The 26,024-nt window shown below is 38.2% G+C and overlaps 1 protein-coding gene across 1 annotated transcript in view; it reads right to left on the bottom strand.

Annotated features, from left to right (window-relative positions):
- Positions 1-1,195: 1,195 nt before the first annotated feature.
- zgc:171482 (zinc finger protein) overlaps positions 1,196-26,024 on the bottom strand; it is a 68,085-nt gene continuing 43,256 nt past the window's right edge. The window contains exons 6-7 of the mRNA XM_057341748.1: positions 23,753-23,849; positions 1,196-3,837 (exon numbers count right to left, since the gene is read on the bottom strand). Coding sequence (XP_057197731.1) covers positions 3,816-3,837; positions 23,753-23,849 — 119 coding nt within the window. The 3' untranslated portion in view covers positions 1,196-3,815. The remainder of the gene's footprint in view (positions 3,838-23,752; positions 23,850-26,024) is intronic.

Here is a 26,024-nt window from a genome sequence, read left to right on the forward strand (position 1 = left end):
TAGAAATTGACTTTTTACTTTATTTACCAATTGATTCAATTGAAGTATGTGTCAGAAATAGATGACACATTGTTTATATAGATAGAAAAATATTGCCCTTAAAAATCAATTGCATGGGGCAAATGAAAGTCACATAATCTGGTTTAGTGTCAAGCGACTGCAGTGGTGTTTGTCTTCAATAGATATGACAGTTGAAGGTGATGTTCTCATTGGCGGTGCCGTATTGATGAAAAATGATCTATTCATGTTTATGACACAAGATATCAATACAAATGCCAACTGAATCGAGCTGTTTTAAGAGTCTGGTTCAATGTCCTTGTGTGTTCTTTAGCAGATTGATACCTGGAGTTGAGTTGATTTGATTTCTCAGGTAATTAGTTTATAGTGTTGATACTGCCGTCCTCTAAACACTGTCCTGTGTCCATATAGATAGAGAGATATTCATGAGTGAAAAAGAGAGAGAAACGCATTCTGTACAACAAAACACTCTTGAAACCATAACCAAAAACTGCATGCTACTCACATTCTGAAGTGTTAATCGTCATTTTAACGGCCATGCGGTAAAAGCGATTTAAAGGTACAGAATAAATATTTGATGTCTCTCAGATCTAGTCGTAGCAATGTCTCCATCTCTCTTTAAAGAACATGATCCGATGCGTTTTCAGGTTCTGAGCTTAACGTCCCAAAAGTGTTCTGCGTATTTTGTTACAAACAAATTTACAAACTTTGTTACTTAGGGTAAAAAATAATATACTAGGGTCTTTTGGTTGCATTAGAAAAAAGCTATTCAGGAAAAACAGATCTGAACTTTACAGCAAGACACACAAACACATTAACTTTAATAATCCTGAAATCTCAAAGCGTACAGCGTTATCGCGTCCCCACTGATGCTAACTTGCTCAAAAACAGTTTCTTTTCTTTTCCTTCTAAACATCCTTCAGCTGAAACTTCCAGCTGATGATACATTGGCTTAGAAAATAATATAATTGTCTGGAACATCTGGTAAGTGTCTGATTTTCCTGCCATCTGTCATCTTCGCAAGTAAAGACACACAAGAAACGTAATGCTTTCCACTATAAATTTGTTTTTAAAGAGGCAAACATCTAAAATTACTTCTCAATCTACTCAAGAAACCGAAAACTCACACAAGAATGCCTCATGATTGATGTCAAAACAGTTTTTTCTCTGTATACCGTTTAAAAGACAAAAATAATTGAATAAATAATGAAGTGAGGTTGATGAGATCCATACAGTACATACCTGTTGCCCTTTTTGCATCTCAAGCTCAAAAATGTTGAAAAACTGTTTGTCAAAATATATTTTTTTATATATTTCAGAAGTACAAATGCATAACGTCTTTCCTTTTGATCTTGCTGAATCCAGACCTTAATGTCAATTGTGTCATAAATTCACTACCCAAAGACTCATGTACAATTTCAGAGTGAAAATAGTTATTATCAAGTGTATTTACAAATGCACAATACAGACTTCATTGTTCACCATTTCACAGGAAATTCACAAAAAAAAAACTTAGATTTATATACAAATGCTTTCATATGTTGTATTTAATATATATTTTCTTATAATAAATAAATTATTTTAGCCCACAGCATATAACCATAAAATATTCATGATCCATTTGTAGTTGAAACTGCATTCCATTTTATAAGACAGATAATTGAGTTCACATGGTCAGTAAAAGGCTTGAAACAAGAACTGATACAAACAGACACTTCGAAACAGCCTGAGTTAGTTCTCAAATATCTGCATCACTTCATGAATCACACTTGTTTGTGTTGGAACTAAATTTTTTTGTCCATTGCCTTGATTCTTGACAGCTTTCTGACGTTTCTAGCAAAGCAGTGATAGGAAGTCACACCCGCAAGACAAGCCCTATAATCCTGTCTGTTTCTGTCATACAAATACCGTCTTCTGTAAAGGACGTCATTGCACTAAAAACACTGACATCATTAGTGTGTGCTCTCGTCAACAGATGTTTTTCGTCAAAGCAAAATCAATCACTTATTGTTCAAGCAGCACACAGAAATCTTCAAGTAAATACTCCACAATAACAATCCTGGACGAGCAGTTTAAGAGTGTTACTAACAATATTATTCAGTATCGATTATTTACAAAAACTAGTTTTTTGCATTATTCAACCATGCCATTTTAAAACACCTGGCCTGGTCGCTACCATGATACTGTTTTGCATAAATGTCACAAATTCTGACAGAATTTCAGAACAAGGGCCTCATTTATAAAATGCACATGCAATGTCATTTATGTAAACATTAACGGTGTGAAGATTTTATGTTACAAATGACTTAAAATCGGCATGAAACGTTTTTCGTATTGTGACGTACAGTATATCTGAGTAAAATAGTTTCTGAAATAAAAACATAGGGCGGGGCTTAGAAAATTTACAGGATTGTTGAAAGTATAAAGCCTGACCATTGGTTGAATTAAAAATAAAATAAATAATTTATATGAAACACTTCAATATTACTTTAAAAAAATAAGAATGGTCAGTTTTGATTTCATGGTGATTTAAATTGTGGTCTGTTCATCACAGCTATCTTATGGCTTCAGAAGAGTTGACATATGGTTGCTTCTATAAAAATTGTTTTTTGTCATTTATGTTGGGAAAATATAGAGGATTCTATGCATATTTCTTGGAATGGATTGAATTTCTATTCCAAATTTCATGGATTTGATGTTAAAAGTGCTAAACATTTGTAAAGGGATTAATAAAGGCATAAATCAAATGTTCATATAGGTACAAATTGGAATTGAAAAGTAGGTCCTAATTGCAGCCTTTTTCATTCAACCGACACGCTGACATGTAAAAACATATTGCACGTGCTTTATATCATGTCGCATAGAAAGGGTTGATTTTGGAACAATTCATAGATATTTATAAATGAGGCCCCAGGTCTTAGTTTAGTAGCTACCGTAAAATCTAAGATAACAACAAATACACTGCGATTCCTACGCCACATCAGAAGAAAGCAAACATAAAGAGCATTCATACTTCAGACAGCGGGCACTGAGCTCGGGTGTTACAGGCAGTCATTTTGGCATAGATTAGGATGAAGCTCAATGCCTGAATCAGTTATCAACGATTGAGTCACGTTGATAAATGTCAACACGCTGCATTTGGACTCCTTTATATTAATGGTGTATTCCATTTGACATCAACGATTAAGCAGCATAAGACTGCAGAAATGTTCTGGCAGAAACGACACGGAGGTGCGAATAAACACGAAGTGAGTTCAGCCTGGGAAAACGGTGCAGACAATGTGCCGCTCGACAACAGCCAAGACAGAATTCACACGAAGGCAGCTGAATCGACTCCTCACTGGCAGCGTTCACGCACAAGTGAGAGCTCTCCGCAACAAAGTCACTGTAAAAAGGTTGATGATATTTGATATTTGTCCGTCATCGGCATGCCAAAGTGAACAACCAAAGCAGCGATGACCCGTTTGACGACAGAGACTCTGAAAGGCAAAAATAAAAGTAGCTGGAACATTCCGTGTGGATTCAGGCTGGTGTGCTAACGTTACACGAAGATCGCTGGTTGTGTTCCATTAGTTTCATACATCAACACCACAGACATCCTTTTGCTCGGGGAACGATCAATGATATTCCCAAAATAGATCCGTGTTTTAGCTGTTGATTGTGAATACAAATAAAACACATTTGAATGTTGAGGAACCTCAGAGATCGAATGATCCGGCGGTGAGTTTTCCATTAGTCCGCGCAGCTCCGTAAACTCGCACAACACTCTCTGTTTCAGCTGCAGTGCTTCTAGTTCTTCATTGTTGATGCTGTTTCAAACTGTAAAAACAAACCAAAACAGGTCATTGATAACCCTTACACTTAGAAAATATATTTTCCTATATAATGTATTAACTGCCAATATTAAATCATTTAATATATCTCTATATATGAAAATATATACCAATTACAATATTACAGTATATTGTTAAATAAATAAAGAATTGCTGCTTTTCATACGTTGGAAAATTTATCACATGGTTATAATATTTGGAAATGTATTATTTTATAAATTGTATTATATTTTCAAGTGTATTCACATTTGTTTTCGTTTCGTGAGGGTATATCATGCTTGATGGACAAAGAGAGGCAAAATAAAATCTCATGACGATTCATTACCTTTTCATTTATGTTGTATGAATGTATACATTTTAAATGGTCTGCTTTCGCTCTATTGATGTTAACTTTGGTGTGGGGATGAGTTATGATTCACAATTTAATGATTCATACATCATTTTCATATTGTAAAATAGCAACGTTTTTCTTTAGATCAGGTTGGAAACAAAGAGTTTAGATGCAAAAGCCTCTAAGTGCCGTTTAATTTTCTTCTTAAATTAGTGTTTTTATCAGGCTCCTATTTTTAGTTTCAGTGATTTCACTTTAATGGCAAAGAATATGTCCTCTTTGCCATTAAAGTGAAGTAACTTTTAATATAAACATCATAGCCTGATACAAATAATCATTTTAGAAGAAAAATGTTAGACAACACATCTATACAGTATATCAGATCTAATACAGCAATTTTCAACTAACAATGTATATTTAATATCCTGTTGTTATCACAATGCTGTGAATTAACAAAAAAATTAAAAACAAATCCCAAAAGGCAGTATGGGCGTAAGTGATACCTGTTGGGAAAATATGACAAAATATTATTTTAATAAAGAGTCAAAAATATTGATTGATTTAAAAAATGAAGTTTTTAAATATTGTAGAGCTTTCTTGCAATATGCACCTCTACGTTACTGACAGTAAAAAAAGATCCAAACTCAGCAAGACCTGCCAAGCTTATGTAAAAATATTTCTTGGCTTGCACGTAATCACAGAGTAAATATTTACACTCTATTCGCTCCTACAATCGAATTCATCAGAGTCAAAGATAAATCGTTCCAATGAATATTTCCCTTTCATTCCTCCATTTACATACACAGACACACCTCAAGAGAAATACAGGACACCAGCCAGAACTGTGTGTGTGTTACACCAGCACTGTATCCTCAAGCGTGTGACAGTGATACAGCTTAACACCTGGGGATTTTTCAGCCTCCGGGGAGGTCATTCTCTGCATGCTTCTGCAAACAGGACTAAAAATAACTCTCCTGTTAGCTTGCCTGTAGAATCATCTTCCCAAACATGCAGTCCAACACTGTCTAATGGTCTGCATCCTTATCTGAATACTACCGCAGTAAACAGAAGACGTGAGGGAATGAATTGCGTTCACTGATAGCGTTGTGCATTGTCTGCATTGTTTTAACCCCTGATTCACTAAATACTGTAAATGATGCAAATTAGGTATTTGCACAAACACAGCTATGATATCAGTGCTGATCGCTGTACTGTATGCTCAAGGTCATTTCTCAGCTTGGTGGTCGGTTCTAAATGATGTGGAAGATGTAGCAGACTAACAAAATCTGGCATACTACAGCATCCATCTGATTGTAAAAAGCAGAAAGTGTGTTCATCTGCACGAAACATCTCTGTGAATTTGCCAATGGCAGAGAAAGTTCTGGCATGAAACTCTAGATGGCGCAGTCCTAAAGTCTAAACCAATCTGACATAATAACTTTACTACACGGCGCAGCTGATTGGTTCCTTCCGTATCAGCAGCCAATGAGCTTGCTGCTCTACGTTTAAAACTTGGCTAGTGATTATTGTAGCAGTGCAGTGTGTTTCAGAAACCCTCCTCCTTCCCCAGCTCCACCTGTATAGATCTGCTAAAAGGTGATCATGCAAACTATACGGGGTTTATTCATATATGTTATATGCACACAGCAGCATGTTGTGGATGTACTGGCAGTATCAAGTCTCCGTACTTGCTCCGCCGCAGCAGCGTAGCAGATCTATTCCGCCAAAACCACATACATTTATATGTCATGTACACTACCGTGCTAAACCCTCCGAGAGTTGTCATGACAGAACTAAATGTTTTGAAAAATAAGAACTTGGTTCATTGAGTGAACTACAGTGAATACAATTTGCAGGGTTTCTGGTTCATATCATGTCAGAAAGGTTTTAAAATCATTTTTGAGTTATTCATTATTACATTAAAGACAAACTTCAGAGCTAAAAAAGCCACGAGAGAGCAATTGCTTAAAGCCAAACCATTACAGCGCAAAACAAAAAAAGTGCACATATGCTAAATTCAGATGTTTATCTACTGCAAAAACGTTCCATCTGTGAGCATCTTACCCAAAACAAAACGAAAATCAGCCACACGCATCCATACGGTGTGGTTACGTCTGTGCTCAAGTAATGTGCTGCGTTTAGTTAGTCATGGAGACAGCCGTAGCCCTGGAAACTGCGCCAACCCTGACATCCCAGGTGAAGGGGAGCTGCCGTCACAGCCGTTGCCAAAATAAGTCAGAGGTGTTTGTGTCTGAGGGCGCCAGAGGGGTCAAAATCCCCCTGTATCCGCTCCAATCCGCTAGAGTGACAGCGGGAGAGAGAGGAGCTGACATCGGCCTGCGAGGGCAGCTCACGTCGGACGCTCTCCAGCCCTATTTACACAAGCTTTAGAAAAAACACTGTCAGCCACTGACTCGTTTCTGGAGATCCTTTTAAATATTACTACGCCCTTGGTGCTTCTCCGTGTTCTGGCTAAGGCTGGACAGCTCAACGGCCTGTAACAGAATGCACATTATCTCAAGGTAACTAGTTGAAAAAGGGATAGTCGACCCACAAATGAACATTCGTTCATCATTTACTCATCCTCATGTCACACCAAACCTGTATGAGTTTATTTCTTCTGCAGAACACAAAAGAAGATATTTTGAAGAATGTTGATAACCAAACAAACTGATTGTATGGACACGAAACCAGTGAGACGTTTCTCAAAATGTCTTCTTTTGTCTAACACAGAAAAGAGTCATATACAGGTTTTGAGTTTTTATTTTTTGGTGAAGTTTAAGATGCGTATCACGAAAACTGCACTCTGTTTGCATTTTCCTTGTCTCAGAAAGTGGCTTAAACTGAGGTTGTTCGCAGGTGCAAACACAGACGCTGACATAGCAGACTATTGAGTTTGCAGTGGACCAACTTCGTACACCTGGTAGGGAAATAACAAGTTTTGCTATGGTGCCATGAAACAAAGTAACTGAGGAGGAATTTTACTGCACCATTTAGCATCCAATAATAAGCCATGTTATACTGTAGGCAACACTTACCAGCTTTATTCTTTCTTCATCCCAATTGAAAGACCTAGATTTTTGCCAGAAGGTAATATCAGGGAAAGCAATATGACAATATATCTGTTAGATTCTTCCCACATGAGCACTAATAAGCACTTGCTCTATCTGAAGTGTATTTACACACAAAACCTAACAAGGTGTGAAATCTGAACAGTATTGCCTGAGAACACCGCTCGGTACACGTACGAATCTTTATTGTAATCACTGTTCAAAACATAACGGCTTCAAATATCTAATGTTCCCATAAACCAACTCATGCATCAACAGTAAATGATGCAACTGAAGGAATTTGAGCTGAACGGTTTGCTAATGTGCCCCGCTGCAGACGTCTCGAATCTATTGAGGTTGGAAAGAGCTCTCGTCTTGCTTAATGAACGCAACATGGCAGCGTTTACAGCGATATTAAGAAACATAATTCATGACAAAATAAGCACCAACTGGGGTTTTACTAAGTGGAGTTTTATAGAGCACAATTCTGAGAGACTTGGAAGATCTTTGTGCAAAATAACAAGGCAGTTATTCTATTTTTTACTTTAGATTTATTATTGTGTTATTTTTTTAGTTTTCATGGTCATTTTAATAATTAGAAATTTTATTTAATCATTTTTAAATATTTAAAATATTGCTATTTAATTATTCTTACATTTATCCTTCTTATTCTGTATTTGTGTTTATAGCTTTATATATATATATATATACTGTATATATATACAGTATATATACTGTATATTATATACAGTATATATATATATTTTTTTTTATTATCTATTTCCAATTTTAGTGCCTCAACTTATTTCATGTTAAGGCAACATGCATTGCAAAAACAGATAACGTTTGTTTTTAAACATTTTCAAAAATTATGTTTTTTTTATTGTGCATTCAAATTAAAATAAATCACACAGTTGGGGTGTTTTGAGAAAAGTAATAACTAAAAAAGCTAACTCTAACTCAATAAAATATAATAAAAATATGACAACCTAATAAAAAACATGAAAAAATTGCAAACAGAGTTCTGTTTTTGCAAACAAACTTATTAAAAGTTCAGTTTTGAGATAGATTAGTTATTTAACTAGGTTTAGTATCATGTTAACTCTGTAACATAACAGTTCTGGGTTATTTTTGAGATGGACAAAATGAATAAACCCTGTTTCAGTCATATCAGTAAAAAAACTGCTCAACTGATTTATATGCGTGTTTGATTCATTATAACGAAAATCATCTAAAAATAATTCAGACAACACAAAGCCTTTAGGTACTATCAATGGAAAAATGCTCTTAACAGAAACCTCACGATCGAACCTGTTCAGAATAAATACTGGTTTCCCAACCCTACCTTTAAAATGACAATTTACACTGCTATAGTGCTCATTAATCACAGTTTTAAGCTAGACAGATAAAAAAGGGTTTCACGGATATTGCACTACTAAAAGCAACTCCTTTACAGCAAAGCTGGGAGTTTTGCGAGGCTTATAAAATGCAGCAGGAAGGGTTGAGAGAAGAGAGGAAGGCAGATTACAGACCCACGTTAGGCCGCTGAAGGACGGGAAGAGAAATCAGTTTTTACAGCCAGTCTCTCTTTATCCCTGTGCCGTGCAGGGAACTAATCCCCAGCGGCTGCCAGCTGAGTGTTCGTCCCCCAACCAAAGCTCCTTACACGACTCCACACTCATCCAGCAGGAGCTGCGCCCGTGTGCGTCCCGTTGGCCCCTGGAGACAGGATGCTTAAATCCCCAAAGCTCTCTCTCTCTCACCCGACACCCAGCAGCACATTAGACAGCTCATTCCTGAGTTATATAAGAGTATGATTGAGTGAAACTCATTCCTGCCTGTCCATTAACAGCAGACTTCCCTGCGAATGAGTTCTCGTTCTCATGTGGTTAGTCAGGGGAACTCTTGTGCTAGAAATGAGGTGTCACGCAAATCGCAAGTCCAGTACGGTGTACCACAGGGCTCAGTCTTAGGGCCTCTGCTCTTCGCATTATACATGCTACCTCTAGGAGATATAATAAAGTGACACGGAGTTAGCTTTCACTGTTATGCTGATGATACTCAACTTTATATTTCCTCGAAGCCTCATGAAACACAGCAGTTCTAATGGAATGCATAGTCGATATAAAAAACTGGATGAGTAACAACTTTTTATTACTGAACTCGGACAAAACAGAAGTGTTACTTATTGGACCGAAAACTGCCATACGTAACAACCAAGAATACTGTTTAACTATTGACGGATGTTCCATAAAACCCTCATCGTCAGCTAAGAATCTTGGCATTCTATTCGATAGTAATCTGTCATTTGAGAGCCATGTCGCCAACACCTGTAAAATTGCGTTTTTCCATTTTAAGAATATATCTAAACTACGTCATATGCTGTCAATGTCAGATGCAGAGAAGTTAATTCATGCATTCATGACATCAAGACTAGATTACTGTAATGCACTGTTAGGTGGTTGCCCTGCAGGCTTATTACAAAAACTCCAACTGGTCCAAAACGCGGCAGCTCGAGTTCTTACACGTACAAAAAAGTATGAACATATTAGCCCGGTTCTGTCAACCTGGTTACCTATAAAGCATCGTGTTAACTTTAAAATCTTGCTTATTACCTATGGCTTTATAGGTATTGGTTTAGCTCCTCAGTACTTGAGTGAACTCCTCTTGTATTACAGTCCTTCACGTGCATTATGCTCTCAGGCTTCCTGTCAGTTGGTAATACCTAGAATTTCAAAATCAAGTGCAGGTGGTAGATCCTTTTCCTATCTAGCGCCTAAACTTTGGAATAGTCTTCCCTGCACTGTCCAGGAGGCAGACACACTCTGTCAGTTTAAATCTAGACTAAAGACGCATTTTTTAATTTTGCATACACTAGACTTCCATAATATAAATCCTCTGAGGGTTTAGGCTGCATTAGTTAGATCAACCGGAACCAGGAACACTTCCAACAACAACTGATGTACTTGTTGCATCAAAAAGTGCAGAACAGTACTCTACTCTCAGCCAGTCTTGTCTCATTGTTCAGAGGTTACCACAGCGAGCAGGATGCAGTTCATGGCCAGACCTGATGGTAGAGCGGAGAATGGGAAGCGGCGACCTGACAAGAGCTGAGATGATAGAGCTGGATAAAGAAGGACGCGACGACTTGACACGTCTTCACTACAAAATTTCAAATGCTATTAGATTATTAATGATAATCTTATATCTATAATTTACCTTATTAGTAAGTTTATTTATTTTTTATTTAGCCTTGTTGTGCAAGCACTGTCAAGCTTTTGCCAGAGGGGAACTGGAATCCTCTGGTTGGGCCTGGGTTCTCCTGAGGTTTTTTTTCTCGATTGGAGTTTTGGGTTCCTCACCACCGTTTGCATACTGTTTTGCACTATTTGCCTGGCTGGGCGGGCTGCTTTAGAATTAGAGTTTTAAAGTTTTACTTAATTAATATTGCATATAGGAATTTATAGTCTGTTTAATATTTGACCTGTGTTTCTCTTTGCTTTATCTTAAATGTGTGCTTTCACTGTGCGTGCGTGTCTGTGTGTGTGCTTGTCTGTGTGTGTGTGTGGGTGCGTGCTTGTCTGTGTGTGTGTGTGGGTGCGTGCTTGTCTCTGTGCGTGTGTTTGTCTGTGTGTGTGTGTGTGTGTGCGTGCGCATCTGTGTGTCTGTGTGTCCGTGTGTGTGTCTATGTCTATGTGTGTTTGTGTGTGGAGTGTTTTGTATGTGGGTATGTCTGTCTTCTGTGTTTTCACCTTTTTCTTGTTTTTGCAGGTATAACTTTAATTGTTTTGCTTATAGTCAATATGTCTTATGTACAGCTGCTTTGTAACATTGAAAATTGTAAAAAACGCTATACAAATAAAGTTGAGTTGAGTAGTAATATACTCCACAGAATAAAATGCACGACCAGCATTACTGTTATGGTAACTATCTGTACAAACACAGATGCAAATGCATTGCAAGGCTGTGTCCTTGTATATACTTTAAGGGATAGCTCACCCCAAAAATAAAAATTGTGTTTTCATGTATTCACCCTCATATCGTGTGTACGATTTTTTCTTCTGTGGAAGATATTTTAAGCAATGTCTCAGTGGTTTTGTGTCCATACAATGGGAGTCAATTGGGGCTAATGTTGTTTGGTTATCAACATTCTTCAAAATATCTTCTTTTTTGTTATGCAGAAAAAAAGGTGTCATGTACAAATGATGTAAGAGTTTTCATTTTTTAGGTGAACTATCCCTTCAACATGTGTTCTTGGTAGTAACAAAACTCAGTATTCATGGGCAATAGTTACATTTAAAGTGATATATCAAATGGTAAAATGGTAGCAAAAATAAACAGATAAACCCTTTGCCTAAATTTAGTAAAAATGTACTTTTCGCAATTTATCACACAGCTTTTCAAGGTCTTTCCCTAAGATAATTTAACAATTATTAAAGGACTTCCCATGTAAGATGGGCTCTTCTCCACTGCTTTTTCTTCATCGTTCACTCTAAAAACACTAGATTATTTTCAACCCAGCGTTGGGACAAAAAAGGACAACCCCAACCAACTGGGCTGAAAATTAACCGATGCTGGGTTGTTTCAACAAAAAAAATGCTGGGTGGTCTTAACACATTGTTGGGTCAAATATAAAATAAATTGTATAAATATAAAATTATACATTTTTGAAAAAACATATATTTTTATGTACATACTGTAATGAAAGCAATAAATATGTTGGCACAATTCTATTTCCAACTACACAGCTAAACAGTGCTTAACAAATTCTATTTGTTAATATTAATAAATATTTTAGAAATTTGTTTAAAACTAAAAATGTTATTGTCATTTATTTAGCAAATAAACTGAAACAACCAAAGTCTTTATTCACGTTTTATACCCAAATTAGACTTGACACATTCAACTTCTCTCAGACGTCAGAACTGAATTCTGTGTTGAAGTGTTACATTCAACCATTAAAGTGATAGTTCACCCAAAAATGAAAATTCTGTCATCATTTACTCACCATTTTGTCAATTCAAACAATTATGACTTTCTTCCTTCAGCACAACACAAAAGAAGATATTTTGAAGAAAGTTGTAACCGAACAGCACTGGCCCCCATTCACTTCTATTGTACTGTATGGACACAAAACCAATGCAAGTGAAGGGGGCCAGTTAACAACATTCTTCAAAATATCTTCTTTTGTGTTCTGCGGAAGAAAGAAAGTCATACAGGTTTGACAAGTGGGTAAGTAAACGATGACAGAAATTTTATTTTCGAACTATCACTTTAAGGCATATTTTTCTATCAAGATCTACAAGCAAATAACTGGGCATCTAATTAAAAGCTATTAAACTGCTTTACTATTTTTTTCTGCCTTTCTTGTACAAAAATTCAATACAATTAAAAACACTATTAGAAATACAACGGACTAAAGAGTTTACCCTTACTGGTGGATTAACCATTACGGAAACAAAAAATGCTTTTGATAATCACCAATACAGTTAATATGGCAACCGTGGCACAAACGTTACATTGGGCGGTGGTCTAATAAATTTGTTAAGCACTGTACTATCAGATCAGGATGGCTCTATGTTCATCAGCGTGTGTACCTGAGATGAAAGCTCAACCTCTAGTTTTCTAACAGATGAGATTCCCCCCACTGTCTGCCCGTCTGCAGCCGCCGGGTTTTCTCTGAGGAATAGGACTGCAGTGTCAGAGTGATTACACAGGTAGAGGAAACTCATTGAGCTGGAACCTGCTATCTTGTTCCAGGAAGCCCAAGGCGATCGATAGTAGAAGAAGAGGGTCTACACATCGATGCGGTGGTCTCAGATTGCAGCACTCTCATCAATCGAATCAATCAACACTTTCAAGTCTGTCCTACCCTAGTCTGTACCTCTTTTCTCACTGTTCTACAGCCTCATCGTTCACGTATTCCCCCTAACCTTTATTTTGTCACAAAGGCATCTTCACTTCAGTCTCAGCACCAGACGGCACATCTCTATTAACCCTAAACCGCGCTTCACATCCATCATGTGACTCTTCCCGTCTAAGTGGGCGGTTCTTGGCCACTTTAAGCTGTAAAAAGCAGCAGACCTTTCAGCGCAGACAAAAGGAATCTTCACACTTTTATCACTCTGGCAAAAATAGGTCACCGAGCATCATATCCTGAGCTTCACATCCGAACCGTTTGTAGTAAAACGCCACACCGTCAGCAGCCCTGATCTCGCCGGCACTAAATCACTTTCTTATCCACTCTACGGCGACCAGACACGCACTTAAAAATCTGCTTAATATTGCAGACAAATGAACAGGGAGCAAAGCCCAGTCACACAGTGAGGCCGCGGTCAGCCTGACTTTAAGATAATAGGCGCGTAATCGCTGCCGACCAGACCTGTGTGCTCCTGAGCTGCGAAGGTGATAAGAAACCACGCTTAGCATTAAGAAAATGAGTCTCGGGTGTGGGGGAGGAAAGCTTTCAGCATCCAACGCATGTGTTTCATTCAACTTTCACCTGCGGTGCCAGATCCAATGAGAATCAGGACGCGAGTTCACGCTGAGGCGATCGGATCCATTTCACACCGGTTTTGTTGATCTGTTTATGATGGAGAACAGTAGGAGGAGGGAGAATGAGCCAGCGTCTGTAACTGCAGGTGAAAATGAGCTGAAATCAAACCTCTTACTGTTCCTGTTTTGAAGTCGTGGGATTTTTGGTAACATACTTAGAATGCAGCTGTCTCTTGTGCTATTATAGATGAGCATCAAAAGGGTTTTCTCTAGATAGTAATGAGATTAAACAGAGAGCAAATGGGCACTTTTGACATTCACAATGAACACAAGATGCTGCAAAGGCATTGAATATGGATGGTGCGTCACACACTGCAAAAAATGACTTTCTTACTTAGTCTTTTTTTCTTGTTTTCCAGTAAAAATGTCTGAACATTGTTGAATCAAGAAGCATTTTCTTGATGAGCAAACTGACCCAAGAAAATAAGTCTAGTTTTTAGTCAAAAAATATGAAATTTCAGTGAATTTGTGCTTAAAACAAGCAAAAAATCTCACAATCTCATCCAGGTGGTGACTTTTTTTTGGACGGGCAGTGTATTTGTCCACATAAAAATACTGTAGTATACTATACTAGTATTTACTAGGCTTATACTGTAGTAAAATTCCTAGATAATATAGTGATTTTGAACCTTACTATAGTAAATATTAAAGTATACAACAAGAGAACAACATCAGAGTCTGTGTAAATCTGTGTGCATTTGAAACCTGGTCTGATGTTGCATTTCACAGTGAGATTAAGGGTGTGAGAAGGAGCATGACACACCGGAGTAAGGTTGATGCTACAGGAAATGATGTCTAGAATCTTGGTGGCATAAATAGAGAGAGGGGCTGAACGTTTTTAGAGGACACAGTGGGAGTGGACAGCAGATGCTAAACCGGGGCCGATGTCCTCCAGTGGTGTACACTAGAGCTCTAGGGAGGGTCAACGTTGGCCGGTGGCAGATAAGCACAGCTAACACATTCTGTCAGCACAGCCTGGCACGACCCTGTGCCATAAGCCTATTGGTCACTGTGCAATGATACAGTACTGCAGGTCAGCAGCTGTGTCTCAGACAAAAAAGGGGTGGACAATGGGCTTCTCTGTGGTTTGGGTCAGAAGCCAGCGAGCGTGATTAACCGAAAGCTAAGAGGGAAAGCAGGGCGTTATCTCTGCAGGACGCTGCTGCCCATGACTGATGATAATAACCTGTCTGACTGTCTGTAGGGGCCAGAGGCCAGGACTGAGGGGATGGACACGGACCGCTCTGACAAATCACAGCCACTAGGATGCTTTGACAATCACAAGTGCTTATTATCTCTGAATATTCACATCACTGTCTCCAAATCTGAAGTATGCTATGTGAACTAAAGAAAATGGAGCCATGGAGCCGATTCCCTGCTCGGGTTATTCGTTTAATGATCCTCACTATATCTTGTGTTATTGTGTCAAGCTTAAAATAGAAAATGTTCTGTAAATAGTGATTTTATTGCCAAGACGTTACTCTAAACCCGGGCTATTCAATTGGCGGCCCTCGATGTAATTTGTTCCGGCCCTTCAAGTAGCATAGTGTGAAAAAGAATCTCTCCATTCCATTCAGCACGAGCTGCAGCAACACCAAGCAGGAGTCACGTGACGTCAGGCGAGTAGCGCGACTCGCAAGCCTTCTCTCCTGTGAGACGCGGTGAACAGGACGATGACGGATGATAACTTTTATTAGTTTCCTTTCTGACATTTTGCTAGCACGAATAGGACCACCATTTGAAAAGTACAGAAGCAAGGGCGGAGAATAGCGCGTCGGAGAACAGCGCCTGTGTAGGTTAATGTTTTCCTTTTTTGTTATGCAGTTTCAAAATACAACACATGAACATGTTTGAATGTAGAAAAGCCTGCTTGAGCATCTTACAATGCACCGATGTTGTTGTTGTGCAGTTTAACATACAACATCAGCATGTTTAAATGTAGGAAAAAACTTTTTGTGTCTTATGGGGCAAAAATGTAAAAATACAACATACACGGCCCTAAGATTGAATCACGGATTTCAGGCATTAAACAGATTTTGCTGTATAACGCGGAATGGCACAGAATCTTGCAAATGTATTATGTAAGATTCTATTATTTCTATTTTTATTTTTCCCTGTATGGTTCAACGTATGAAGTATTTTTTTCATGTAGGCAAATATATTACTATTGTATAGTGAAGGACGGAAAATGCAGAATGCAGAAAAATTAAAACAGAAAAAACGGAATTTGGGAAAAAAATAAAACGGATTTCTTATTGTTGTGTCATCCCTCATATTGCAAGCCATATCTCTCCGGCCCCTCATTTGGGATGCTTTTCATGAACTGGCCCCCATGACAAACTAATTGAATAGCCCTGCTCTAAATGGACTATGATTTTTTTGCTAAAATAATCATTCTCGAAGGGAAACGTTTGAATACAAATTGCCATAATGCAAGATGATCATAGCATACTAAACTAAACTATTAAAAAAATCTGTTAATCTAATGAATTGAAAAATGGAAATTAAAATGGAAATTAAAACAGTTGCCTTAGCAATAAACTGAAATGAGTTTAAGATGTGACATTAAAACTATTTCTACAAATGAAAAAACAACAAAATTGCAAAAAATGAAACTCAAATGAACAAGAAACAGAAAATATAAAAATGTAAAAAATATATAAAAAAGTTATTTAACATAAATCTACAGTAAAACTAAAAATATCAAAGTTAATTTAAAGTATGACTAAATCTACAGTAAAACTAAAAAGTACAATAACTAGTAAAACTAAAAAACTACAATGCCATAATGTGTAATGAATCACAATCATCAAGACGAACGAGCACCCATGAACAAATCCAGCATTCCTTACACGGCTTTCCATTATTACCCTGCGTGTTGCTGTTATCCACAAACATTTTTTAACTTTGTCGCATGAATGGACTTGCACGCGCCGCTTTGCCTATGGTCGCTGTCGCTCGTGTCACCAGAAATTGCTCTCATTGAAAATGAATGACTTCCAGACGCTCTGTTGCGTTTGTGAACACTCGCACTTCACTTCAACTGTGCCGGAGTGTCACCTTGAAACTAAACTCTGATATGAGCAAAATGGGCTAAATGCTGCTTGTGCAGAAGAGATGCTGACGGTGAAGTGCGCTGAACTGAAAATCCACCTTCTATGTGGCCACCTGAGATGCAGGGAGACGAAGGGTTAATGATTGTTTTATAATGGGAACTGTGGTACGACTGGTCCTACAGAAACATGACCATAAAAATTTAAATCATAGTAAATTAAAGGGACAGTTCACCCAAAAATGAAAAGTCTGTCATCACTTACTCACCCTCGAGTCGTTCTAAATCTGTATACATTTATTTGTTCTGATGAGCACAGAGAAAGATGTTTTGGACGAATGCTTGTAACCAAACAGTTTTTGTCCACCATTGACTTCAATAGTAGGAAAAATGACAATGGCCAAAAGTGCCCCAGAACTGTTTGCTCTCCTACATTCTTCAAAATATCGTCTTTTGTGGTCAACATTTTTCCTACCATGTAAGACAATGATGGCCAAGAACTGTTTGCTTACAAGCGTTCTTCCAAAAATCTGTATGATTTCTGAGTAATATGTTCATGATCACAATTCTTTAAAATGTTCCTTTTTGTTCAAAAGCAAAGTGTCAACATGAGGGTAAGCAAATAACAGATTTTTGTTGGGCAAACTATTTCTTTAACGTCACTTTGACAGCTAATTCCACATACGGGCTTCAGCAGGGGGTGCCAGGGGGTGTGACAGCTTTCTCTCCGCCCCCTAAAGCCGTTCCCTTCCTGCTCTTCACATAGATAATTATAGCCGTCAGAGTTTGGACCGTCATTGCTGTTCTTCACGGAACACTTGACTGTGTAATACGAGACCGAAAAAATGGGGGGAAAGGAGGCGAAACATCCCCGAAGTCATCATGCATCAACAAAATGCTGTCTGGGCAGAGTACGGACAGACTGTCTCATAGTGTTTAAACGGCACACTGGTGTCCAACTCCACATTTTCCAACATAAATCAGGTGGCAGTAATGTCTACTTTAAATCCAACGGGTACTTCTGGTGACAGCCACTTAGAGAACCTAAAAGTGTATTACGAAAACCATAGAACCTTTCTCGTTGATATAAATTTTCATCCATTGTGGGAGACGCACTGATTAGATTGAAACACCGTTCGGATTGCTCTGCCTCCAACCAGCCGGCACAGCTGAATGGGAATTCATGAATCATAAATGACTTATTTCTGAATACTATCATTATCCTTTCTAGTCTTCAAAAATCAATTTCCCCCACATTATCTGCAGTTCCTTCTGGCTGATTTAATGACGGGTGGAAAAAATGCTTCACGACTGTACGTTAAACACCGATTCTACAAAATCTCTCCATCCGTGTGGTAAAAGTACAAGCCAGTTTATGCTTTCTCAGTGAATTAGAGGTGCATTTTCCACTTTTATGGCTTGTTTGACAGATTTACTATGAGAATTTACAGATCTTAGTAATCGTTTGATGGATGTCATTAAATGGTAACTTGGCCCAATGGACACTCAATGGAGATGCGGGATGTTGCACAGATCCTAGGGAGTACGAGGTGTTCTCAGGACAGTTCTTTCATCTTTTACTCATCCTCTTGTCATTCCAAACTTTCTTTTGCAGAACACAAAAGATATTTCTTCTTTTGTTTTCCACAGAAGAAAGAGTTATATACAGGTTTTGAATAACATGAGGATGAATAAATGATGACCAATTTTCTTTTGGGGGGTCAACCATCCCTTTAAAGGGAAAGTTCACTCAAAAATTAAAATTCTGTCATCATTTCCTCACCCTCGAGTTGTTGCAAATCTTTGTAAATTTTCTTTGTTCTTATAAACACAGAGAAAGATATTTGTAATAATTCTTGTAACCAAACAATTCTTGGCCACCATCGTAGGAAAAATGACAATGGTAGTCAAAGGTGCCCCAGAACTGTTTGCTTTCATACATTCTTCAAAACATCTTCTTTTGTGTTCAACATAAAGAAATTTATAAATAAATTTTTCCTACTATGCTACTTCTGTTTAACAATTTATACAGATTTGCACCAACTTGAGGGTGAATAAATGAAGACAGAATTTTCATTTTTGGGTGAACTGTTCCTTTAAGGGACAGACACAGAAACATTTGGATTCTCTTGCTAATTCTACAAATTAGATATCAACGCCTATATATATATATATATATATATAATATATGTACATAAAAACAAACATTGCAATTTACTGCAAAAAATGACTTTCTTACTCAGTATGCTTGTCTTGTTTTCCAGTACAAATGTCTAAAAATTCTTGAATCAAGATGCATTTTCTTGATGAGCAAAACGACCCAAGAAAATAAGTCTTGTTTTTAGAACAAAAGTATGAAATTTCAGTGAACTTGTACTTTAAACAAGCAAAAATATCTTCCAATGGGGTAAGAAAAATAATCTTGAATTTAGTGACTAAGAAAAAGGTAAACCTTAATTAAAGATTATTTTTCTTACCCCATTGGCAGATTTTTTGCTTGTTTTAAGACAAAAATACTAAGTAAGAAAGTTATTTTTTGCAGTGAATAAATCAGTTTCATAAACGGTAACTTTCTGGTCAGTGTTCTCCTTTGGGACAATATCCCCCAGCGTGCCGAGCTCCTGCGGGTGAAGGCTTTTCATTTGTCACTTTGAAATGAAATCAGGTGTTTTCTGGCTGCTGCCCTACATGATGAAAACAACCTGCCAGATATCACACCCCATTTGCCAATCTGCTGAGTACCAATATGAGAGGGCCGGGCCCCTGGAGTTTCTCTGATTAAAGTGTGTGTGTCTCAGTTTGAGTGGTACAGACCCCAGACTGCCTCTGATGAATGAACTCCAGGGGCCCGTCCTTCTCATACTGGGACACACAAACACTTGTGTGTCCCAGTATGAGAAGGACGGGCCCCTGGAGTCCCTCTGATTAGTGTGTGTGCATCTCAACACGAGAGACGGGCCCTTTATTCCTTGTCTGTGTTGTTTTGTGTTCCAGTCCTATGAAGACAAATAATGCAATACATTAATATATTTAAAGGGATAGTTCACCCAAAAATGAAAATTCTGTCATCATTTACTCACCCTCTTGTCATTTCAAACCTGATGACTTTCTTTCTTCTGCAGAACACAAAAGAAGAATTTGAGAATGTTGGTAACCGAACACACTGGCCCCATTCACTTCTATTGTAGGACAAAAAAAACCAAGTGAATGGGATGCTCGTTAACAACATTCTTCAAAATATCTTCTGTGTTCTGCGAAGAAAGAAAGTCATACAGGTTTGAAATGACAAGAGGGAGTAAATGATGACAGAATTTTATTTTGGGTGAACTATCACTTTAGACAGCAGCGTCCAAACTATTCAGATTTAAAGTAGAAAGCTACAGTCAGGTTCCCTTAAAAAAAAGATTTATTAACAAACACAATCTGTCCTTAACTGAACACATCCTAACTAGTGAGAGACAACACATTTTGTTCTTTAAACTCACTTGTGCTGCCCTTTTATTTCACTGTAAAATCAACACAAAATGAGTCATAATGGTTAAAAATGCAAATTTATTTTTTTTAGATTTAGATTCAATTTATTGTCATTGCACATGTACGAAGGTACAAGGCAACGAAATGTGATTTCCCTTTTAACCATTTAACCCATCCAGAGAGTAGTGAACACACGTACCCCCGGAGCAGTGGGCAGCTATCACTGCAGCGCCCGGGGAGCAAGTAGGGGTAAGGTGCCTTGCTCAAGGGCACCTCAGTTGTTACCCGCCGGCCCTGGGAATCGAACCGGCAACCTTCTGGTCACGAGTCCGACTCTCTAACCATTAGGCCACAACTGCCCTGACATAATGTGTTCAATTCTGTGACACATAAAATGTTTTATTGTTTAACACATCCTTTTTGGGTGTTTAATAAAGCTTCTAAGCTAACAGATGTAACCTGCATTCTGTAACTTTTTTGACTAAAAATAAAAAATGTTTTGCGAGTACATAAATTATTAGGTTCAAAACCAATTTTGCAGGAAATGTCAGTTTGAAATCATACTTCAACACACGTAAAGGTAAGTACTGTACTTGAAGTAACCTGCAATTTTACGTTTCAAACTAAGATGGCGATAAAGAGGCAAAGGTTTGCACATTAAGGGCTCCAGATCCATCGAGGCGCTTTTACAGTGCCAGGCGCTTACTGAGACGGCATTTTTATTCAAGCGGAGGCGCGTTGGTTACTATGATTCGCTGAGCGTGGAAAAAACGCTGAGCTCCGGCGCTGAGCCTGCGGAAAAGAACGCCAGCTAATCCGCAAATACCTGTACAATGACCAGAGCAAACCTTAGTAAATCATTTCAATACTCTCCCCCAGGGCTGGACTGGGAAGAAAAATCGGCCCTGGCATTTTTAGGCCCGCATCGGGGGTGGGGGGGGGGATAGTGCATGCATGTGTGTCTTTTGCATTCGCGTTGCGTGCATTCGCATTTATAATACGTCCGTCAAAGCGGCCAACGCCTCCGTTAAGGCCCCATACGTTAGCAGCAAACGCGTCCATTACGGCTCCATACGTTAGCGGCCACCGCCTCTGTTCCGGCCCCATACGTTAACGGCCCACCGGGGTACGCCAGATGGCCAGTTCGCCCCTGCTCTCCTCTCATAAAGTTTGCGTCTGAAGAGTAAACTCCTACAAATGTTTATGCAATAAGCAGCCGTGTCCACGCCTTTTCAGCGCTAATTTTCACTGTGTGTCTTTAGTAAATAAAGACAGTAGTGTTTTTACGCCAAAAGAAGCGTTTGTGCTGCCGCAAGTTGTTAGTAAATCTGGCCCCTAAGGATTTAACGATTAAAAAAAAAATGTTTAAAAACTACATCATATTTAATTTTGCAATCAGTGCGGTATTAATCTGGCAACAAGAATCTCAAAAAGAAAGTTAAAAACATGTAGCAGGAGCAGACTGTGTTTGGCATCGATTGTAAGCCCTGTCCACCCACAACAAACATCATCCCAAACCCTGATGTACTGCAGAGTTATTACAAGCAAAAAAATCCCTAAATGCAGTCTAAATGCAAAACAGACCCTTGCATAAACTTTTCCCTTCCTTCATCAAAATACACAGGGACACGCTGCAGCAACACAACAGCGCGACATCCTCTTTAATCAATACACTTCCCGTCTGTCAGTAATTCCTCGTGAGAGAGGATGTAGCTCTAATTACAATTAATGATTGTAGGATAACAGTGATTTGGCTTTCAGCTGGAGTCTTTTCTACCCATCCCGGGGTCCGCTGGCATGTTAATCAATTGCTTTATTGAGAAGAACAATTAAAGTTGCTGTACGTGTCTTAGCCGCTCCGCGTAGCTCGGGCCAGCTGGTCTAAACTAGACCCTTCCTGTTAATGTAAGTGAGAGTCGTTGGACAAACAGCGAGGTTTGTTCAACCTCTCCTCCTTGTTGCTCTGAATCATATTTATTTCATTACAGAGTTGATGGGCATGTTCTGTAAGAGGTGGCTGGGGGATCTGGAGACAAACAGGGCGACAGATCAACTAAACTCAACTGTCTGATGCAAAGGGGGCTCTGACATAGGAAAATAAACAAACACTTTAATTGTTTCTACGTACTCACAGGTGGCGATGTTTACTCATCGCCTTCTCTGTACGATACTGACTAGAAAACATGTTATATGAAAATTGATTGAGAAGGCAAAATATGAAGCTTAAGATGGACACCTTCCAAAAAAGACTACAATGCCTTCTTCAGAGCTTTAGATGAGATCCTAAAGCCATGGGTATACTTGACTTTCCGCGTGCGTCTCACGCACAAACGCGTCCGCACAGCTTCTTGAGCATACTCAATCGCATAAAAACGAGTTCGACACATGCGCAGTACGTCACCGAGAGGACTCGGCTGATTCAACATTTTGTCGCGCATGCGCTGTTGTACGCAGCCCGGTCTCAAAAAATGGGCTGCACGCGGACGGGGTGTGCGGACGACTGCGGACCCTCCTGATGACGAAAATGACATCATGCGGGCGGCGCGCAGACGGGCAGACTATACTTCTGCCTTAAGTCTCAAGATCTCGTGCATCAAACTGAGTTAGGATTTTACAAGTCTTCAGTCAAATGTCAGATATTTTAATAACACTTTATAATAAGGTTGCATTTGTTGACATTAGTAAATGCATTAGCTAACAGGTACTAACAAATAAGGAATATCGTTTTTTAGCATTTATGGATATTTGTTAATGTTAGTTAATGTTAATATAATTGTTTCTGTTAATTCATTGTGCATTAACAAATGTTCACAGTTATAACTTTTGGTTTAAAAATACATTAGTAAATGCTGAAATTAACATGAACTAAGATGAATAAATGCATTATTAGTTCATTTTAACTAAACCATTAGCTCATGTTAACCAATATAACCTTATTGCAAAATTTCAATATGAACAAAAACATTATCAAGTGATTTTAATATTAATATAGCTATTGTTATGCTATCTAAATAAATTTCAAAGCTCTATAGTATATACTCTAAAATTTTCTCTATTCTTATAGCTTTATATAACTACAGTAGATGTCAACATTTGTCTCATCTAGAATTGCTCGATTATGACAAAAATGATTTTGGGCAATACTGAGATCACGATTATTTAACATGATAACTGACTTTGAAACAACATAAATAAATAAATAAATAAATAAATAACTTGTCTTTTTAACTTGAATTCAACTGAAAAACTAGATCATTGCAAAGGCTTATTTTAAATTGTATTTGCTGGAAGCCAAAATGGACGATTTTGAAACATCAGAAACAAAAGTTTAAACTTAGTTTTCGCTTTAAGTCTCCTGTAGAAAGAACAACCTCCGCTCATTCTTCTGGAAGGCTGTGACAGAAGGAAACAGAAGTCTGTACAGTAGCAGGTCACTCACTTGTTTTGGTGTTTGGAACCCTGGAGATGTGCGTGATACTGCTCGATGGAGTTCAGAACCACTTTACAAACGCTGCACGAGTAACTCCGACGCAGACCTACGATGCAAAACACAAAAACGCACTTCATTTTAAAAGCAGAATGGAAATGCGTCCCAGCTGAAGTGCTTTTTTGAAAATTATTTTGTCCCATTTCCTGCAGTACTGATAATTTTTTGCTTTCAAAACTGCCTTCGGTGATAAACAGAAGAGATATCTATATTTCATGCATGCTGTTTTGGTACTTCTGAAAACACGGTCATAAAAAATCTCATTGTACAGTCTTCTTGGAATGTTAAGTCTTTCAGATTTTTGTCTTGCTGGCCTTTTGATTCAGGGGTTATGCTTTATGATGGGTGCCAAGTTCTTGAAAGGGGAAGCAGATGCGAGCGAATTAAAGGCTTTGCAGGTGGTAACAGCAGCTACCAAAAATAGATTTATGTGAAGTACGGCACAAAATGCAAAAAAACATCTCAGAATATCATTCAACACATGTGGAGAGACCATGTGCGCGCCACATCTTGGCAGCATTTCTCACAGACATCTGCAGAGTTATTTTTGATAGCTGTGTTGTCTGTTCCTCGATCTGTTCATAAAAAAGGCTTTTATATCGTCACTGGCATTATGTTGCTGTCATTCTGTCATGCCAAGAGCTCTCAAACCTAAAACAGTTCCCCACTGGTTCAATTCAGTTAAGATGAGCATATCAAACAATGCCTTTCTAAAAAGTCAAGATACATTTCAAATGAAATTTCAGAGTGACTTTAATTTTTGGGTGCTTTGTCCTTTTAAGACTTGTTCTTTAATTTGACCAGGTCTGGAGAAATCAGACAAAACTGAACAAAATGAGTGAGAAGACAAGCACAGCTCTTACCAATTGCTTCAACTGATATAAAAAAAATCAATATGCTGACAAAACAGAAACAATAAACGGCAAGAATAGAAACCTAGATGCCCTTCATCTTCACGGCACTTTAAACAACACAATCCATCAAATATAAAAGAAAAAAGTGCATTTATGACTTCCGGCAATGTCCTACTTTTATGTGAATTATTTCTTTTCTTCCAGAACTTCTTCCTTAATATTGACAGAATAAACGCACACAGTCTAATAAAGGCTTCTGGATGACTGTGAGTTGAGAGTGATGTTCACAGCTTGCGGTGTCAGTACACCACACATATGGTGAGAGCAAATACATGTAATGAATCCAAAACACGTGAGCGCTCCGCTATTCATAGTACGCTATTTATATGAACTGGAATTGTGATGGGACTGTGAAGTATTGCAATAAAAACGTAGCCGACGTTATAAAACCAACTTTACGGGCTACTTGATTTAGTCCGAAACCAGTCGGCTCTACAGACGCAGAATGTTATCACCAATCCAATGAGGTCTATAATACCTGACATCATTGACTACAATTTTACTGTTAATATTAATATTTCGTTGATCCTCTCTTGTAGTAATATTTTGTAGCCATTCTCCCGGCTCTTGACACAATAAGTTTTGAGCATGTGCTTTTTTTCCCCAAGTCTCCTTAAATTTTTTCCAGAGCTGAGCTTCAGTTTACACTTCAAGCACAACAATGCAACATGCATACAATTTTTATTAATATACTTAAATAAAGTGCCAAGACAGTTCTCCAAACTGGACATCACTTTTGGCCACCACTGTATTCTTTTAATTGAGAATTTACCTGAAAAAAAAAAAACAGAAGACTGGTTCTAAGCTTTGAATCTGAAGACTAAAGCATCAGTCTCCCTCAAAAAAATTAAAATGCATGACATGGCCTTTAGACGTCTTTATAAGTAGCTTTACTGAGTGTTTGTTTTTGTTTTAACGCTCCCGTCTAAGAGTATTTATTTCATGTTGGACCCCCGATGACCTCTTAGCGTGTTACTCATAAACCAGCCTTGAAGACACTGTGATGGCTTCTAATCCCAGTTAATTAAACCCACTGAAATGCCAAAACCATGGAGAGACAGACACGCAATGCCAGACAGAAATACAAGCCGGGGTAAGATGAATGTTTACTGGCTGAAGATTAAAGTTTGTATCTAACGGCTGGCTTAAGTGAAAGAGGTCGCACTTATTTTCCCACAACAAACCATCAATCAGTTTCTCTTCTCTTACCCAGAAAATTACAACCAAATAGATGAAGCACTCGTACATTTCAACAAAATTTTTAATCGTGCCCAATCAGACGTACGGAAGGATTTAATTGCTGGGAATAG

The sequence above is a fragment of the Triplophysa rosa genome, linkage group LG9 (genome assembly GCF_024868665.1).
Source record: "Triplophysa rosa linkage group LG9, Trosa_1v2, whole genome shotgun sequence".
NCBI lineage: Eukaryota > Metazoa > Chordata > Actinopteri > Cypriniformes > Nemacheilidae > Triplophysa > Triplophysa rosa.